We start from the raw sequence: 20,805 nt of genomic DNA on the forward strand, positions 1-20,805 counted from the left end.
TTGAGGAGACACTAGGACATCACTGGAGAGGAAGAAGAGACTGAAGATTTTAGAAGAGAAAATGGGAGATTGATGGGGAAGATTTTTTTTTTTTGTATTTTTCCAAAGTTAGAAGTAGGGAGGCAGTCAGACTCCACATGCACCCAACCGGGATCCACCTGGCATGCCCAACAGGGATGATGCTCGGCCCCTCTAGGGTGTTGCTCTGTTGTAACTGGAGCCATTCTAGCTCCTGAGGTGGAGGCTGTGGAACTGTTCTCAGTGCCTGGGCCAACTTTGCTCCAAGGGAGCCTTGGCTGCAGGAAGGGAAGAGAGAGATAGAGAAGAAGGAGAGGGGGAAGAGTGGAGAAGCAGATGGGTGCTTTTCTTGTGTGCCCTGACCGGGAATTGAACCCGGGACTTCCACTCATGAGGCCAACACTCTACTGCTGAGCTAACCGGCCAGGGCTTTGATGGGAAGATTTGAAAGCAGGCAGGAAGAAATGGTTTTAAGAACATACTCTGAGAGTCCTGGCAAAGGGGCAGTCTTTCTCTGAGACATTGAAGAATGAGATACTCTTAAAAATTAATTAAGAAGTAGAAATGAGACTAGCCTGCTGTATTCCAGCTGTTGGTGTTTTAGGCTTTTTTCCCCTTGGATATTTGTGGCATAGGAGTATAGAATAGGACAGCATTCTTTCAAACAATTATATCCATGTATATTGTTTAAGTTTGTCCTTTGTATAGGATGCAAAATCTTGTTCTTATTTTTGTTCTCTCCTCTTGTGAGAAACCAGTGTAGGGTCTAGATAAAAGGAGATGGCTGGATGGCTGGATATAGATAGAGAAATAAGAAAAAGTAAAAGAAAGAAAGAAAGAAAGAAAGAAAGAAAGAAAGAAAGAAAGAAAGAAAGAAAGAAAGAAAGAAAGAGGAAGAAAGGAAGAAAGAGAGGGAGGAAGGAAGGAAGGAAAGAAGGAAAGAAGGAAGGAAGGGAGGGAGGGAGGAAGGAAGGGAGGAAGGACACAAGATTTTGAGTACTTAACATGACCCAAACCATTTTACAGAGCAAAGTGAGCATCTGTTCACACCAGGAAGGGTTGCCCATATCACTTAAAGGACATATTCTTGCATTGGTAAATGGGCCTGATAAGTTTTTTACTGCTTTGGTTTATTCAACTCTTAAGAAGCATGTGCCACATGGCTCAAGCCACCAGTGTTAGCACATGCCACTTGGCTCTATTTAGCAAGTCCCATGGGATTTCCAGTGAGATCTACCATCTTGCTGTTGCTAGAAACTGCTTCTTTTTGTCTATAAGTTTCCTGAATAAACTCTCTAATTCTGGAGTTGTCAGCCTCTTTCTTCAATCTCTCGGCACAGCCCAGGATTCCTAAGCAAAAGAATGAACGACAGTATGTATGTAGTACGTGTAAGGTCGGTGGATAATGGGGGATGGTCACGTGGGGAACTCAGACCCAGGAACTTTGGCTAGAACCGCCCACAACCAAGTGCGCCAAAAGGAGGCTTCACAGGAACCGTTTGGAAAAATGCGATTGTCTGCCAGCCAGTGGGATTTCACCATGTTATGTTAGCTCCACTTCCCTAGAGGGACCCTTTAAATCAGGGGTCCCCAAACTTTTTACACAGGGGGCCAGTTCACTGTCCCTCAGACCGTTGGAGGGCCGGACTATAAAAAAACTATGAACAAATTCCTAGGCACACTGCACATATCTTATTTTAAAGTAAAAAAGCAAAACGGGAACGAATACAATATTTAAAATAAAGAACAAGTAAATTTAAATCAACAAACTGACCAATATTTCAGTGGGAACTATGCTCCTCTCATTGACCACCAATGAAAGAGCTACCCTTCCAGAAGTGCGGCGGGGGCCGGATAAATGGCCTCAGGGGGCCACATGTGGCCCGCGGGCCATAGTTTGGGGACCCCTGCTTTAAATATCTCCCATGTGGTTTAATCCGTGTAACTTCCCTGGCCTCCATCTTACCTCGGGGCCAGGGAACCTTGCCGGGTGGGATGCGCGCTCTGTACTTAATAAAGCCTTTTATTTTTCCACACTTCGTGGCTCTGAGCCCTGTTACTTCCTTCTTGGCGGGGAAAAATACCTTACAGTACATGAACATAATTTCATAGAGGAATATCTTTTTAAGAAAAGACTATCTGTGCTTTTCCAAAAATGCTTCTGTTAAGGACTGTTTTCTTATTAGCTGTCTCATAGATTTCGCCTTTTTGCATTTTGCCATTTGAGCAGATCCTTTCTCCCACTTAGTTAAGCACACATTTAAGGTACCTCTGTGTTCCTTCCACCAGAAGAATGAATCTGATTTTAATATCAAGTAATATAAAATACTATAGGAAAATTCTATAATATTTTTAAATTATTTTTCATGTTTAAGAAGTATAAGTAAGCTGATAACATTAAAAGACTCACAGTCTGTTTTATAGAAATTTCCACTTAGTTAATGCTTACATTTTTAAGCTGAAATATTTGTTCATTTTTGTTCAAACTGAATTAGATTGTTCCATGACTCATTAAAAAGAACACATTTTTCGTTTAGAAAATTATCATTGTTGAATAGTAAATTCATATTCCAGACTTTTTTAAGGGTAAATGTAGTTTCCCCTACACAAAATAACCCTGGGGTCATATATCCATATTTCTTCTATACTTTTTCTGTCCTCTCCTTCATTGAGTACTTTTCATTGTTTTAAACTGTTCTCCTTTTATCTTTATTTCTATTCATCTTGTTTTCTAATTTGTGGCCGAGATAAACCAGGCAACAAAGTCAGTACAACTAGTGACATTCTTTACATGCTATTCATGATCATTAGACTCTTTAAGAGTGAGCTAGCTCCAGGGTTTTTCAATAGAATTAAACACCAGTTTATCCAAGGTCTATTCTAGAGACTCCTTTAATTCAGTAGTCTGTATCTGTTTCCTTGAAGGTTTATATTTTAGAAAAAAGGAACGGTTTTAATAGAACTTGACTATTTTTTTAAATAATTTTATTTTTTTAATGGGGTGACATCAATAAATCAGGATACATATATTCAAAGATAACAAGTCCAGGTTATCTTGTCATTCAATTATGTTGCATACCCATCACCCAAAGTCAGATTGTCCTCTGTCACCTTCTATCTTGTTTTCTTTGTGCCCCTCCCCCTCCCCCTTTCCCTCTCCCATTCCCCCCTCCCACACTCTTATCAAAGTCTCTTAGTTTCACTTTTATGTCCCACCTATGTATGGAATAATGCAGTTCCTGGTTTTTTCTGATTTACTTATTTCGCTTTGTATCATGTTATCAAGATCCCACCATTTTGCTGTAAATGATCTAATGTCATCATTTCTTATGGCTGAGTAGTATTCCATAGTGTATATGTGCCACATCTTCTTTATCCAGTCATCTATTGACGGGCTTTTTGGTTGTTTCCATGCCCTGGCCACTGTGAACAATGCTGCAATGAACATGGGGCTGCATGTGTCTTTACGTATCAATGTTTCTGAGTTTTGGGGGTATATACCCAGTAGAGGGATTGCTGGGTCATAAGGTAGTTCTATTTTCAGTTTTTTGAGGAACCACCATACTTTCTTCCATAATGGTTGTACTACTTTACATTCCCATCAACAGTGGATGAGAAAAAGGAACTTGACTATTTTATATGACTAATTCTTTTTTTTTTAATGGAAGAATCTGCATGACTTTATTTATTTCTTATAAATTTTTATTAATGTTAATGGGGTGACATTAATAAATCAGAGTACATATATTCAAAGAAAACATGTCCAGGTTATCTTGTCATTCAGTTACCAAGAACTACATGATTCCATACATTGGTGGGACATAAAAATGAGACTAAGAGACATGGACAAGAGTGTGGTGGTTACCGGGGGTGGGAGGGAGGAGGGGCATGAGAGGGAAGGAGGGAGAGTGGAAGTGGGAGGGGGAGGGGCACAAAGAAAACTAGATAGAGGGTGACAGAGGACAATCTGACTTTGGTTGATGGGTATGCAACATATATGACTAATTCTTATGAGCAACTTGACATGGCAAAAGGTCTAAGGGCATTCTGATCCTGACACCACTAAGATACACAAATCTCGAACAAAAGATTTTTAAAGGAACTTTGGAATTGATTTCTCAGCTGTGTTCACCTCAGTGAGGCTCCCAAAGGCACAGGTGAAGTATTGAGTGGGAGTGGAGCGCTACCAACATTCAGTTATGCTAAGCAAGAGGCTGGCTGGGACAGTCATACACTCGCTAACGTGTACATGTCCTCTTTTTCAGTTGTAATTGCATAAGATGTTCATTGGTCTTTAGATCATGTAAATAATTTTTACCTTTTTATATTTTTAGGGCAGCATAATTATTTATGTGCTGGAAGAAACGACTGCATTGTAGATAAAATCCGCAGAAAAAACTGCCCAGCATGTCGCCTAAGAAAGTGCTGTCAGGCTGGTATGGTCCTTGGAGGTAATGCTGATGTTTTCATCAATAATCTACTGGTATTTACTAGAAAACTGTGGGACAGAAAATCCCAGTTTTCTCGTTCATCTTTGTTCTTGAATGAAGCAAGCGATACTATCTCATTCTCTTAATGGAGTCCCAGACTGTTAAGGTCTGTTATGAGAAGTAATAAACCTTCATTTGTCTATATTGACTATAAGTAGATGTTATGGGTTGTTCACCAACCTTTCATTAAGTGATATGGGTTGGAGTCTTGGCTCTGCACTCACTGCCTTCAGTAAGCCACCAACCCACTCTGGGCATCAGTTTCCTTATCTGTAGAATGAGAGCACTGAAGTCCCTTCCAGATCAAAAACTGATTCTGTGGATTGGTCCAGTACATTAATCTCTATCCCTCTCATTCTCCATTAATACCTCCCTTGTTCTCTGTATGTTAAGCCCCTACACTTATCAGGTACTATTTCAAGTTCTAGAGTATAGAACCATACAAAATGGACCAAACTCCTGACTTTGTGAAGCCTGCATTCTGGGGAGGGGGCAGGGAAGAGCGATAAATTTATATGTCATAGGGCAATAATAAGCGCTGTAGAAAATTGTAAGCAGGATGAGTTAATAAGGAATATCGAGAGGTTACTCATTCCTGAACATTTTTTTTTGGTTAATATAGTATCATTTCACTTAGCTATTTCCTAAGGAATAATATTTCTGAAATTCTGAGTTTGATGTGGTAGTTATAATTTTTCTAAAACACATTTAAAATTTTTCTATTTAAATGTATATTCAATATACCATCTAAAAACAGCTAGTGTACTATAAACAGTTTGTGTTACCTTCTGAAGAAGAGTGTATTAGACTAATATTTTGAGTGCCTACAGTGTTAAGCACCTGCTTAGTTCTGTCCTGCTGCCCATACATTGCTAGCAAATAGAGAAAAGTAAAAAATCTAATTCTATCTGAGGGAATTGGCAAAAGCTTCAGAAAGGAGGCTGTCAAAGAATGAATAGAAACTTTGTAAGTGAAGAAAGAGTAAGGTATTCACAGTGAAAATCCTGAGTATCTGAAAAAAACAAACCAACATGCATTCCAGTGATGACTTTTCAGTTATTTCATGGAAACAGCAAGAAATGAAACTTGAAAGTTACCTTGGACCAGCAGGGATCTGGAGTGTGAACTCTATTCTGTAGGTGCAATGGAACCAGTGATCTTTCTGAGAAACTACTTGTGAACCATCCATGGAATAAAGCCCAGATTTCTAAATGCAGGACATGGGGCCTTTCATCACCTAGAACTGTCATGGCGAGCTTTTTTATAAAAACCGCCCACTTTTGCAGTGCTGGTCAACCTGGTCCCTCCCACCCACTAGTAGGCATTCCAGCTTTCCATGGTGGGCATAGCGGAGCAACCAAATGGCGCCATGATTGGTACACCATGAAAGCTGGACCGCCCACTAGTGGGCAGGAGGGACCAGGTTGACCAGCACTGCAAAAGTGGGTGGGTTTTGGCCCTGGCTGGTTGGCTCAGGGGTAGAGTGTCGGCCTGGCATGCGGGAGTCCCAGGTTCGATTCCCGGCCAGGGCACACAGGAGAAGAGTCCATTTGCTTCTCCATCCCTCCCCCTCTCCTTCCTCTCTGTCTCTCTCTTCCCCTCCCGGGCGCTGAAGATGGCTCTGTGGCCTTTGTCTCAGGCGCCAGAATGGCTCTGATTGTGGCAGAGCGACGCCCCAGATGGGCAGAGCACCCCCCCCCCCCGGTGGGCATGCCGGGTGGATCCTGGTCGGGCGCATGCGGGAGTCTGACTGCCTCCCCGTTTCCAACCTCAGAAAAATACAAAAAAAAAAAAAGTGGGTGGTTTTTATAAAAAGGTTCGCCATCACAGACCTAGAAGTTGCACTCTTTTCCTGAGCCCTTCTCCCACCAAGCCTTTGGGAATGCTACGCTCCTTCACCTGGCCTTGAGTCTGTTTTTATTTTGCCTGCACTATTCTCCCTTTGCTTCTTATAACACTTATTCTTCATTTTTTGTTCTTGCATGATTTTGAGTGTGTGTGTGTGTGTGTGTGTGAGAAACCTCCCCATCTCCCCAGTCACTGCAGGGGCAGGGGTTTTGTGGAGAATTAACGTAGTGCTTTTCATATTTGGGAGATTGAAAGCCCTTGAAACAGCCTGGATTGGTCCTTGCCCTGACTTTACTTTTATTAATTTTTTTTTTTTTTCAGAGATAGAGAGTGAGTCAGAGAGAGGGATAGACAGGGACAGGCAGGAACGGAGAGAGATGAGAAGCATCAATCATTAGTTTTTCATTGCACGTTGCAACACCTTAGTTGTTCATTGATTGCTTTCTCATGTGCCTTGACCGCGGGCCTTCAGCAGACCAAGTAACCCCTTGCTGGAGCCAACGACCTTGGTTTCAAGCTGGTGGGCTTTTTGCTCAAACCAGATGAACCCGCGCTCAAGCTGGTGACCTCGGGGTCTCGAACCTGGGTCTTCCGCATCCCAGTCCGACGCTCTATCCACTGCGCCACTGCCTGGTCAGGCACTTTTATTAATTTTTAGAGAGGAGAGAGAATGAGAGAGAGGGGGAGGGAGGGAGAAGCAGGAAGCATCAACTCCCATATGTGCCTTGACCAGGCAAGCCCAGGGTTTTGAACCGGCAACTTCAGCATTCCAGGTTGACGCTTTATCCACTGCGCCACCACAGGTCAGGCCCTTGCCCTGACTTTATTCACTTCAACATTCCTTCTCTTAAAATGGAAGATGAATGAATTGGCTAGAGTGGATTTGATGAAATGCAGCTACCCTACCCTGTCTCAGCCCACATCGCAGCCCGTCTTCTACCCCTCTCTCCCTGTCTCCCTCTCTCTCTGACCATAGTTTCTTATACACCTTTATTATAGGACTTACCTCACTGTTTAATAACTATTTATTGGGTTTAATTCAAGGATTTTTTCCTTATCCAAGATTGAGTTATCTGAAAGCAGGAATTTCATTAATGTTCTCATCACCTAAATATTTGATTAAGTGCTCAATACATATTTGTGACTATTATTTTGAAGTCATTTGAAGTATAGGTCTATGTACATTCCTGAACATAAAATCCACCAGAAGTCATTTCCAGGACACTGAAAGAGTGTTTAAAGATGGGATGGGGGAAGTGGTCTCCAGTAGTGGTTTTTGTTTTTTTGTTTTTGTTTTTGTTTTTTGGATTTTTTTTTTTGAGGAAGGGTACTAATTCTTGAGGTAGTCTTTCATTCTACAATTGCATTTATTTTAATCACCTTACTAATGAAATAGAAAAGTAATTAAAAACAAGCCAAGTAAAATGATGAAACACCACCGGGATTCATTCAGAGGAGAATGCAGGGTCACCAGCAGCACCTCATTGGTGCAAAGGTGTTTTCATTGACTTCAGTTTTCTTATATTATCTCAGTGCAGAGCAAAACTGGTTTCATTGTAGGGCAGAGTTTAATCCAGAGCTAAATAGACCCAGCCTCAGAGATTAGAATGGGAAATAAGCAGAAATATTAGCAGACAGTTATCACTGTCCAATCATTCTGTCCTTAATTTTACTGTTTTCCCATCACTTTCCCAAGGTTCTGTGGGGCAGTCCTAAAGCCCAATTTTCCTGAAATCTTATGGATTTTTCTCCCCTTGAGAAATTTACTTCAGCAAATGAACCACTTTTTATGGGTGATGACCACAAAATTTATCATCCCAACCAGTACATTTCTGAGAATGAAATGGAGTACTATCAATAACTAAAACTGGGGTAACATGTAAACCAAGACTTTCCCAGGCTAATTGGACCATAGGGCAAGCTCTCCCATTTTTCCCACTAAAATATACAAATATGTTCTGGCCAAAATTTCTGGAGATGTAAATGAACCAGTCAAATGTTTACTTATATAATATTTAATATATCAATATTAATACAGTGTGTCTGTGAAATCATGGTGCACTTTTGACTGGTCACAAAAAAGCAACAAAAGACGACAGAAATGTGAAATCTGCACCAAATAAAAGGAAAACGCTCCCAGTTTCTTTCTTTCTTTCTTTCTTTCTTTCTTTCTTTCTTTCTTTCTTTCTTTCTTTCTTTCTTTCTTTCTTTCTTTCTTTCTTTTTTGTATTTTTCTGAAGTTGGAAACAGGGAGGCAGTCAGACAGACTCCCGCATGCGCCCGACCGGGATCCACGTGGCATGCCCACCAGGGGGCGATGCTCTGCCCATCTGAGGTGTTGCTCTGTTGCAACCAAAGCCATTCTAGCGCCTGAGGCAGAGGCCATAGAGCCATCCTCAGTGCCTGGCCAACTTTGCTCCAATGGAGCCTTGGCTGTGGGAGGGGAAGAGAGAGACAGAGAGGAAGGAGAGGGGGAGGGGTGGAGAAGCAGATGGGCTCTTCTCCTGTGTACCTTGGCCGGGAATCGAACCTGGGACTCCCACATGCCAGACCGATGCTCTACCACTGAGCCAACTGGCCAGGGCCCCTCCCAGTTTCTGTAGGATGATGTGGCAGCATATGCCCATGCACAGACGATGACAGAACACCATGTATACAGCAGAGCAGCCCACGGCCATGCATTTGAGATGTGAATGGTACAGACGAAAGTTCAGTGTGTTCTGTGGCTCACTAAATTCGAATCCATGACCAAAGTGCAACGTGAATATTGGCGCGTTTATAACGAAGCGCCACCACATAGGAATAACATTACTCGGTGGGATAAGCAGTTGAAGGAAACTGGCAGTTTGGTGGAGAAACCCCGTACTGGTAGGCCATCAGTCAGTGATGAATCTGTAGAGGCTATACGGGATAGCTACCTAAGGAGCCCTAAAAAATCTGTGCGTGAGCCCACATCAAACTGCACTGAATAGATATGAAACTGGGAGAGTTTTTCTTTTATTTGGTGCAGATTTTACATTTCTATCGTCTTTTGTTGCTTTCCTGTGACCGGTCAAAAGTGTACCATGACTTTACGGACACATTGTATATTAAATTTAGTTAAACACAAGTATTAATTTAAAAGTATTGCATTTCTGCTCTCACATTTCATGAACAATTTTATTCAAACTAATTTCACAATCCATTGGCAGCAAGGTTTTTGCTTAAGTAGAGCCATTTTTCAAGTCAGCTAATCATTCTTTAGCATTCATCACTCTAAGATGTCTAATATATAGTACTTTTTTAACTGATGTATTCAATTGATCTAATTAAAAATCTAATCTAAGAACATTTACATAATATGTATATAAAAACATTAATATTTGCCCTGTAAGAGGTAATATTTTTGTGATTCCCCATAATATAACAATTTACTGCATTATTTAATTAAGAAATATATTAAGCCTTCCAAAAATATTTTTTTTAAAAAAACCTAGCCATGGCATAATAGCTCAGTTGATTGGGATGTCATACGAAGCACAGATGTTGCTGATTCGGTCCCTGGATGGGGCACATGTGGAAGGAGATTGCTGTTTCTATCTTTCTGTCTCTGTACTCACCAAATCAATAAAAAATTAATAAGTAAATAAATAAAACTAAACACCTATGTCTCTATTACTCAGTTTTAACAGCAGACCATTTTTAAATAATTTCTTTATTTTGAATATATTGATATTTTATAAGGAATGAAATATTAAAAATATTTTGAACATTCTAGTGTGTTCTTTTCTGAAGCCATTAGATCCATTTCTTCCTCACAGATAGATCAGTTTGTTAAATTATTGTTTAAATCTTCATACTTGTAACTCATGTGTATGAATCCCTAGGTAATATAGTATTATTTTGAATCTTTTTAAACTTTATATAAATGGGATGTAATATACATTTTCAGCTTGCTTTTTTCACTTAATATTGTGGTTTTGAGATTTATTCATATATATACATGTAAGTAGGGTCTTATTTTAACTTCTCTGTGATATATTTTATGAGCATTCCATCGTGTTTTCCTTTCTTGTGTTAATGGATAATTATTTCTAATTTTTTATAATTATAAAATGTGCTCCAATAAACATTTTTGTATCTGTATCTTTGTGTATATGTTTGAGAACCTCTCTAGGCTATATATCTAGAAATGGAACTTCTGGTTCATTAAAATTTTTCAATCTTACTGAATGTTACCTGATCACCAAATCACTATCCCAAGTGTTTATTTCCTCCAATGTATGAGATTTCTTGTTAATATGTATCTTCACCTATACTTGCTATTTTCAGACTTTCAAATTTTTCTAACTTAATGAACATAAGTTTGATATCTAATTTTAGTTTAATTTTGTGTCCCTGAATGAATAGGGAGGGTAAACATTGTTTCATATATTTATTGGTCATTTATTTTCCTCTTCCATGAATTGGCTGTTCATATCCATTGGCCATTTTCAACTAGGTTGTCCATTTTCTTATGATTCATTCATACAACTTACATCTATACTCCATATTGATTCTTTGTTAGTCACATGTAGTCTAGGAGTTTACTTTTTACCTCACTTTAGATGTTCTTTTTTCTAATTTTAATGTACTGTAATTACATGTCATATATATATATATATAAATAACCTCCCTTTATATCTTTTTATACCCTGAAATCATGCAGATAATCTAAAAAATCACCTAAAATCTTTAAAAAGTTTATTTTTCACATTTATATACTTAAAATGTCTACATGTTTTTAATTATTTTTATTTTTTTATGTAGACAGGCACAAATATAACTTTATTTTATATTCCATATAGTTAACCAATTGCTGCAACACACTTATTGACATAATAGTCTTAATTTTTTTTTTTTTTTACAGAGACAGAGAGAGGGATAGATAGGGACAGACAGACAGGAATGGAGAGAGATGAGAAGCATCAATCATCAGTTTTTCATTGCGACACCTTAGTTGTTCATTGATTGCTTTCTCATATGTGCCTTGACCATGGGCCTTCAGCAGACTGAGTAACCCCTTGCTCAAGCCAGCGACCTTGGGTCCAAGCTGGTGAACTTTGCTCAAAGCAGATGAGCCTGTGCTCAAGCTGGCGACCTCGGCGTCTCGAACCTGGGTCCTCCGCATCCCAGTCCAATGCTCTATCCCAGGGGTCGGAAACCTATGGCTCGCGAGCCAGATATGGCTCTTTTGATGGCCGCATCTGGCTCACAGACAAATCTTTAATAAAAAATAATAATAATAACCTTAAAAATATAAAACATTCTCATGTATTACAATCCATTCATTTCCTACTGCTCATGTTCATGATTGTGGGTGGCTGGAGCCAATCACAGCTGTCCTCTGGGACAACACCAAAGTTTTATTGGATAATGCGTAATGTACACGGGTTGTTGTATGGCTCTCATGGAATTACATTTTAAAATATGTGGTGTTCATGGCTCTCTCAGCCAAAAAGTTTCCTGACTCTTTCTCTATCCACTGCACCACTGCCTGGTCAGGCTTAAAATTTTTTGATAGTATACTTCTACATAAGTAAAAATGTTAGAGTTTTCATCCCCAACATAGGTCTATTTACAAGTAAATGATACATATTCACTACTATCAAATTATATGTTATGATGCTTAATTTCTTTTTATTTCCTTACTAAAAATAAAAATTTTAATTGTGATATTTTTATAAAGATACTTTATAATTACAAATTCCACTGGAATGTATAGTCCCACCTCTGTTATATGTCAAATTTCCATATGGGTTTGCTCCTCTTCCTGCTTTCTTTAACCTTTACACTCTACAAGATTTTGTGTTACAGAGTATGGGTTACATAGTGAAATTGTTTTATCCTCCATTGCATACCCCTGCAATACCTACCACACAATCTGTCTATTTATTTATTTATTTATACTTTTTAAAAAAAGATTTTATGTATTCATTTTAGAAAGGGGAGAGAGAAAGAGGGACAGAGAGAAGGTGGGGAGGAGCAGAAAGCATCAACTCCCATATGTGCCCTGACCAGGCAAGCCCAGGGTTTTGAACCAGCGACTTCAGTGTTTCAGGTTGATGCTTTATCCACTGTACCACCACAGGTCAGGCACTACCACACAATCTTAAATAATATAGTTTTATCCATTTTGATACCTAGTAGAATAATTCTCCCTAAGTTACACTTCTTCCAAATTGTTGGCTTTTCTTGACTTTCTATATGGTTCTTTTAAAATTATGCTTAGAAGGATTATTCACAATAGTATCTAACACTTAAAACCATGATTTCTTATCCCTAGGAATTAGTTATAGATCAAATTTCTTTGCCTCTTTTTTTTTCCCATCAGATAACTCTACAGACTTTGCAAACTACCACTGAAGTTATTTCAGGTTCATTTTTCTTTCCCAAACAACTTATTGTCATTAAAAATAATTTAGAAATTTCATAATATAGATGGCTTTTAAGGACTAGTATAACATACAGTATTTTCTGAGCTAATTCTGGGATTAAAAAGCTCTTACACTATTTCAGCCTTATATGAAAGAAAATTTGGTTCAATTCTAGTGTTATCTATGGTCAGCATCACAAATAGATAAATGTAACTGTGGTACTTTTATTTCATAAGTAGATTTGCACAGAGGTTTATTGGAAATAAGCTGGCAACACACTCTGATATATCATGGTCCTATTGCTCTGCCTGTGAGAAGCAGTGGCAAAAGTCTGGTCTGGTAAACCTGGAAGAAGGTAGTTCATAGGATTAGATTCTGTATTAAATTTCTGGAGTAAGGTGTGTGGGGGTATATTTGTGGTCTACTGAGAATGTGAGCCTTCTTTGGAATGATAATCAGTGTTGCTCATGGTTGAACTCTTCCATAATTGGAAGTTTCACTGAGGTAATAATTGCCTACACACTGCTGAAAATGGCACCTAATCTCCCTCCCTCCCTCCCTCCCTTTCTTTTTCATCCCTTCCTGTTCATTACCCCTTCTTGAGATTTCTCACTTCTGATATAGAAAGAATTTGATTAATAAAAGAATGAAATAAGAGAGAACACTGAAAAATACTTAAAAGACTTAATAAAAACTGTGGTAGAATATCAGAGGTCAAAATATTGATTTTTTGATATGTCACTGCATACATTTTACAGGTTCTTAATTGGCTACAACAGCTATGTTCTTATAAGAATTATGCTTGAGTTATTTGGTTTCATAGTTGCATATGATTCTTGTTTGTAATGAATCACTTCCCTTACCATTATCAGGTCACTGTGATCTTTTTGCATTTTGTTCATTGTACAATACTGAGCTAGAAAGATAGTTATACCCTGAAAGGTGGTAATATATTTTCTAATTTAGGAGTTCTGCTTCTAACTTCTTTCCTTTAGAAAACATTTTTGTGTATTGACTCACAAAAATTTTTCTGAGTATTTTTATAGGTTTGTTATTTATTTTATTTTATTTTGGTAGAGAGCTTTATCCTCACATTGTAAAAGGTTAGGTTAGAAAGCCAGTTTCTCTCCTACCTCCTCCTACATCTAGATTCACCTCCAATTCTCTTGGCAAAGAGAGTAATATTTCTGAGCTACAGAGTATGGGCTGTGTAGTAAAGTTGTCTTTTTTTTCCCTTCTACTCTACTTGAAACCAACAACACCTCAATTCCTTTCCTGAAGGGGTCCAAAATTCCTGAATTTGGGACACTCAACAGTACCTTTTTGGGAGAGTAGAAGCTTAATCTTTGCCTTTAATTACTACAAAAACTGAAATTATCTGTACTCTTTTAAATGCAGAATTGCTGTGGCTGATGCCTGCCACTGCCCCCCTTAGACCTCTCATCGTCTTCCACCTAGGAGCCTCTCCTACTCAGTCTCTCTGAATCAGATTCCCCCAGAGGCAGAACCCCTCATACTGCTCCCCCACTTCACTGCGTTGAAACCTACAGCTAAACAAAAAATATCTTCTGGTCACTGCCTGATTGTCCATCTTAAATGCCATCCCACACACCCTGAATAAGGATATTCTTTAGAGTATTTCTTCTCACTTCTTTGCTTAAAGCTAGTACTCCAAGATTTTAGAGTATGGTCCCATTGCACTGATTCTAGCAACATCATTTTTTGCTAATTCAAGATAATAACATGTAACTCTACATAATTTCTGGCAGCTAAAGCTGAGATAATTACCTACAAGTCCTTCCAAACTACAGCGATTCTTATTATGAGCTTCATAATGTAGAAGGAATTGCACCATTCCTTAACTACCTGCTGATCTTTACCCTCTGTTTCCTCATCCAACTCCCAGAAAGCCTCTGGCCGCCATACAATTTACATTTTAATGTCCAACATAATATTCTCCCTTTGCTTCTATGCAACAGGTCCAGCATTATCACAAAAATACCTTATATCATCTAATATAAAATATTTTTGCCAGAAATAAAAACAAATAGCAGAAAGGCCATGGCAAAATAAACAGCACTTCAGAACAATATTCAGAATTAGTAGTCATTATTTTATTCAATCTGATAGTTTTACCTACATAGTTACCTATTTGTTTGCTCAGTATTTTTCCATCTCAACCCTTCACTCAGTTTCCTTATTTTTGAAATAAGTGGTTTTTTAAGTTTTTTTTTGTGTGTGTGTGGAAATTTGTTCATGATAAATTCATTTTTTCCACTGAAAATACTGTATTTCAATCTCATTTTATTTTTTATGTATTTATTTTATTTTATTAGGTGAAAGGAGGGAAGATAGTGAGGTAGACTCCCATATGCAACCCGGCCAGGATCCACCTGGGAACCCCACCTGGAGCCAATGCTCCAGTACCTAGCTATTTTCAGTGCCTGCGGCTGATGTGCTCCAACGGCGCTATCCTCTCAGCTCATGGAATCATTCTTGAGCCAATAGAGCCACTGGATGGAAAGAGGGAGAGAAGGGGAGGAGAAGGGGGGAGAAGCAGATGGTCACTCTCCTGTGTGCCCTGACCATGAATTGAACCTGGGATGTCCATATGCCAGGTCGATGCTCTATCCACTGAGCCACCATCCAGGGCCTCAACTTCATTTTTCAATGATATTGCTGATCATAAAATTTTAGATTGTTTTTTCTCCACATATATCTTCTCCTTTGTATCTTTTTTTTTTTTAATTTTGAGAACTCTCCTGTAGATCTAATAATTTTTTTGAGGCAAGATTTTCTCTATATTTGTATAAAATGTGTTTATACTTAGTTCTCAAATTTTACTAAATGTTAAGTTATAAGTGTAGTTTTATTTTTACTTGGAAATCATCATGATTTCTAAATACGAGATTATATTTTTCATAAATACCAGGAGGATCAAAACCATCCCAGTAGTCTTCAAGTATTACTTCCTTCTCATTGCCTCTTTCCATCTCCAGAAGATGTATGAGACATAGAATAGGCTAGCCCATTGATCTTTCATATCTCTTTATCCTATTTAATATTACCCATATATTTACCTGTCTGTGCTGTATTCTGTGTAATTTAGTCAGCTGTCTTCCAGTTCACCATTCTTTCATTTTAGTGACAGTATTTTAAAAAGATGTCCTATTTGATTTATTTATAAATTTGTCTGTTTCTTTTTCCTCTCTTCCCCTTTCTTGTTTTTATTCTTTTTCATGTCTCTTTAATAATTATAAACATACTTATAAACATGCTTATTGTAAGTATTTGTATTCAATAATTCTAAAGTCCCATAACTTAGGATCTAGTTGTGTCATTGTAGTATACTGGTAGTAAAAAAACAAACAAACAAAACACTTTATTTATAGTTTCTCAATGATTTGTGGTTTAAATAATCCCTTATAAAAAATTTTATGCTCCGATTATACGGAGTGAAATAAGTAAATCAGAAAAAACCAGGAACTGCATTTTTCCATACGTAGGTGGGACATAAAAGTGAGACCAAGAGACATTGATAAGAGTGTGGTGGTTACGGGGGGAGGGGGGAGAGGGAGAGGGAAGGGGGAGGGGGAGGGGCACAAAGAGAACTAGATAGAGGGTGACAGGACAATCTGACTTTGGGTGATGGGTATGCAACATAATTGAACTTTAAGATAACCTGGACATATTATCTTTGAATATATGTATCTTGATTTACTGATGTCACCCCATTAAAAATAAATACAATAAAAAATACAAAAAAATAAAATTAAATTAAAAAAAAAGGAAAAAAAAATTTTTATGCTACCAATGGTTTCTAACAATTGGCTTTAAAAGTCTTTGAATACTTAATAAATTTTTACAAGTCAGTATGAGCCAAACTCAGCACACTGTTTTTTGTTCCTGCTACTTTCATTTATCCTTTGTAATTTTGAATTATAAACTCATGTTATTTTTTTGAAACCTGAGTGGCCTTATGAAGGGAATGTCTCTGCTATGAGAATTTTTATTTTATTTTTCCAGACACCTTATTGATTTCATCAGTGAAGGACCACTGTTTTTTTCTTTTTTTAATTTTTATATTGAATTTAGCTGTGACATCGGTTGATAAAATTACACAGGTTTCTAGATATGTAATCATATCTGAAATTAAAGTATTCATTTTTAATATAATATTTGCTGTTGGGTTTAGGGAGATGGTATTTATATGATATGTGTCTACATTTATTTTTTTCTTTTTTTTTTTTTAGTAATGGCTCCTGGATTTTAACAAAAAGCCTTTACTTAGTTTCCAATTGTTGCTGTAATAACTTGCCACAAATTTAGTGTATTAAAACACCATACATGTATTATCTTATGGTCTGGAGGCCAGAAGTCTGCAACAAAATGATACAATGCCATAGAAAGTGTATTGCATTTAGCTGCATCCCATGGATTTTGATGTGAAGAATTGTGGGTTTTTTGTTAACGTTTACATGATTAATTTAATGTTAATTTTCTCGTGGTTAAGGACTTAATTAGAAAGTGTTATGTACCAAATTAATTTTGGTTTTTAATAGAAGTATGATATATAATTTTTCCAAATGGCACAATTTATGATTCCCTTTATTTGTATCTTCCTCTATTTCTTTCTTCAATGTTTCACAGTTTGCCAGGTACAGGTCTTTAATCTCCTTGGTTAAATGTAAACCTAAGTATTTTCTTCTTTTTGATACAGTTGTAAATGAGATTATTTTTTTAATTTCTCTGATAGTTTGTTATTGGTGTATAAAAATACAACAGATTTATGTCTTGGCATGTTCCTAATTTTAAAGTAGAGCTTTCAGCTTTTCACCATTGAGTATGATTTGGCTGTGGGCTTGTCATTTTTGGCCTTCATTATGTTGAAGTTTCTTCTATTTCTACTTTGCAGAAATTTTCTTTTATCGTGAATGAATTTTGGATTCTGCCAAATGCTTTTTTCCGCATCTATTGTTATGATCATACGATTTTTATCCTCCAGTTTATTTTGTGTATCATTTTAATTGATTTGTAGATATTGAACTAACCTTGCATTCCAGGAATAAATCACACTTGATTGTGGTCTATGATCCTTTAAATTTTATTGACAAATTCAGCTTTTTAATATTTTATTGAGGATCTTCACATCTATAATTCATCACTAATATTGGCCTAAAATTTCCTTTCTTTCTTTTTTTATTTTTTGTAGTATCCTTATCTGGTTTGGGTATTAGGGTAATGCTGGCCTTATAAAATGAGTTTGAGAGCTTTCCTAACTCTTCAAATTTTTGGAATAGCTTAAGGAAGATAGGTATTAATTCTACTTTGAATGTTTGGTAAAATTCACCTGTGAAGCTATCTGGTCCAGACCTCTGTTGGGAATATTTTGATTAATGGCTTGATTTTAGTAGTTATCAGTCTGTTTTGATTTTCTCTTTCTTCCTGATTCAGTCTTGTTCTTTAGTTTTGAAGGTTTTGGGTTTTTTTTTACTTTATTGAAATAATATAGGCCCTTGCTGATTGGCTGAATGGATAGAGCATCGGCCCAGTGTGTGGACATCCTGGGTTCAATCATGGTCAGGGTATACATGAGAAACGACCATCTGCTTCTCCTCCTTTCCCTCTCCCCCTTTTCACTCTTGTCCTTTTGCAGCCAGTGGCTCATTTGGTCTGAGCGTCAGCCTCAGGTGCTGAGGATAGTTTAGTTGATTTGACACATATGGGAATCTGTCTCTCTATCTACCCTCCTCTCATTAAAAAAAATAAATATCATATAATATGTATATTTATGCAATTTGATCTTATTACCCAAACATTATATATCATTTCATTCTGGTGTGCATTATTCTGTTTTATATTAGAGATAGAAAGGAAGGGAGTGAGAAAGAGTAAGAAGCATCAACTCATAGTTGCTTCATTTTAGTTGTGCTTTGATTGCTTCTTGTATGTGCCTTGAGCTGAGCCAGCAACCCCTTGCTCAAGCCAGGGACCTTGGGCTTCAAGCCAGCGACCTTTGAGCTCAAGCTAGTGACCTTGGGATCATGTCAATGATTTCACGCTCATGCCAATGACTCCACAGTCAAGCTGGTGAGCACTTGCTCAAACTCACAAGCCCATGCTCAAGCCAGAAACCTCCAGGTTTTGAACCAGGGACCTCAACATCTATAGTTGATGCTCTATGCACTGCACTATCACCATTCAGGCTTACTGCACTATATTAATCCATCCTGTGAATATTTATTATTCATTCATTCTCACCTTGATAGACATTTGTTTCTACTTCGAGGGCTATTACATATATAATATATAGCTCTGAACATTCTTGCCCTTGTCTCCATAAGTGTTGCTTATGTGCAACACTTTCTCCAGGTATGATATATACCTGGATGTAGAATTGCTGATTTTAACATATGTTAACTTGGATTTACTAAAATAATGCCAAATTGTTTTCGGAGTAGTTGTACAAGTTAACACTCCACAACAGTTCTGTATGAAAGTTGCTGTATTATGTGTCCTTGCCATTTCGGGTAGGCAGTATTTCACTGTGCTCTTAAGTTACACTTCTCTGGTTACTAATGAGATTATATTTTTGTTGCCAATTTTATTTTTCTTCTGTGAAATGGTTTTGTATGCTTTTTCTTTCTGATTTGTAGAAACAGTTTGTATATTCTGGATATATATATTCAAATAGCTAATTAGAATAGGAAAGAACAGCCTATCTGGTAAAGTGACAGTTGGGCATGAATCTAAAAGACATGAGAAAGCAAGCAATGCAAATATTTAGGGAAAACTCATTTTAGGCAGGGGAAACAGTGTAAAGGCCCTGAGGCAGGAACACACTTAGCAAATTCCAAGAACATGTGAGTCAAAATGGACAAAGCAAGAGGAAGAATATGAGAGAAACTATATTCTATTTATAAGATTATGTTGGGTTTTGTAAGACTTGATATCAAGAATTTGGATTTCATTCTAAGCATAATGAGAAGACACTAAGAGTATTGAACAAGGAATGACATAATATGATTTAGGTTTTAAAGACCAGCTGTGTAGAGAATAGACTATAGAAATACAACAATGAAAACTGGAAAAAACAGCACATGTTGGAATAGCCCAACTATAATGATGGTGGTTGAAGTTATGGTGGAATAAGTGGCAATGAGGAAAAGGGATTGGATTTTGGTTATATGTTCATAGTAATCTACCAGGATTTGCTCATGAATTGGATACGAGGTGAGAAACTAAGTGAGGTATCAAGGATGCCTCTAGAGTTTTTGGCCAGAGCAGGTATGAAAATGGAAATCTCTAATTATGGGGTGAGTGCATCCAAGTTTAGCTCTAAACAGTATTAAGTTTGAGGGGATTTTTAGTCATTCAGGTGGAGAAACTGAATAGATAGTTGAATAGTTGAGTCCAGAGTTCCTAGAAAAAGTTGAGGTAGGAGTTATAAATTTGTTAATTATCCATATCTAGATTAATGGTAAAGGACTAGATGCAAACAACTAGAAAGAGAATGTAGATATCTAAGAGAAGTCTAAGAATTGAGCTCCGGGCTTTCCAAGATTTAGAAATCAAGAAGATCAAAAAGAGCCAGCCAGGGAGACTCAAGGAGTGGCCACAAGATTGAATTATGTGGAACCCAAATGAGCAACGTGTTAAAAAAAAAAAAAAGAAAGGACAGAGTGTATCAAGTACCCCTGATAGAATAAGGTGAAATCTGAAAATTGATCATTGTTTGACACATAAAAATCACTGGTGACCTTGCCCATTGCTTTTTGACAGGTAGAAATCATTGGTGTCTTTGCTGAGGACAATTTTGTTGAAGTAGAGAGCAGAAAAATCTAATTAGTGTAGATTCAAGGGAAAATAGAAACAGAGGAAATGGAGAGAGCCATGTGTCTCCATGGTGTGGAATATGCATAAGAGGATCTATTAAAGAACACAGACAAGAAGGCAGGTGATATCAGAGCAAAGTCCTTGATTAGGTGAGGAGTAAATTTTAGTGCTGAAACAATGGGAACACAGGCACTTAATGCATTGTAACAATAGGAAAG

At 37.5% G+C, this 20,805-nt stretch overlaps 1 protein-coding gene and 1 non-coding gene across 3 annotated transcripts in view; one reads left to right on the forward strand and one right to left on the reverse strand.

Moving 5' to 3' along the window:
* Positions 1-20,805, forward strand: part of PGR (progesterone receptor) — a 101,301-nt gene that overhangs the window by 23,612 nt on the left and 56,884 nt on the right. For both annotated transcript variants that reach the window (XM_066253669.1, XM_066253670.1), the window contains exon 3: positions 4,353-4,469. In XM_066253669.1, coding sequence (XP_066109766.1) covers positions 4,353-4,469 — 117 coding nt within the window. The remainder of the gene's footprint in view (positions 1-4,352; positions 4,470-20,805) is intronic.
* On the reverse strand, positions 373-448 carry TRNAM-CAU (transfer RNA methionine (anticodon CAU)). The gene has a single exon. It is a non-coding gene; the product is annotated as a tRNA-Met (tRNA).

The sequence above is a fragment of the Saccopteryx bilineata genome, chromosome 1, assembly GCF_036850765.1.
Source record: "Saccopteryx bilineata isolate mSacBil1 chromosome 1, mSacBil1_pri_phased_curated, whole genome shotgun sequence".
Lineage (NCBI taxonomy): Eukaryota > Metazoa > Chordata > Mammalia > Chiroptera > Emballonuridae > Saccopteryx > Saccopteryx bilineata.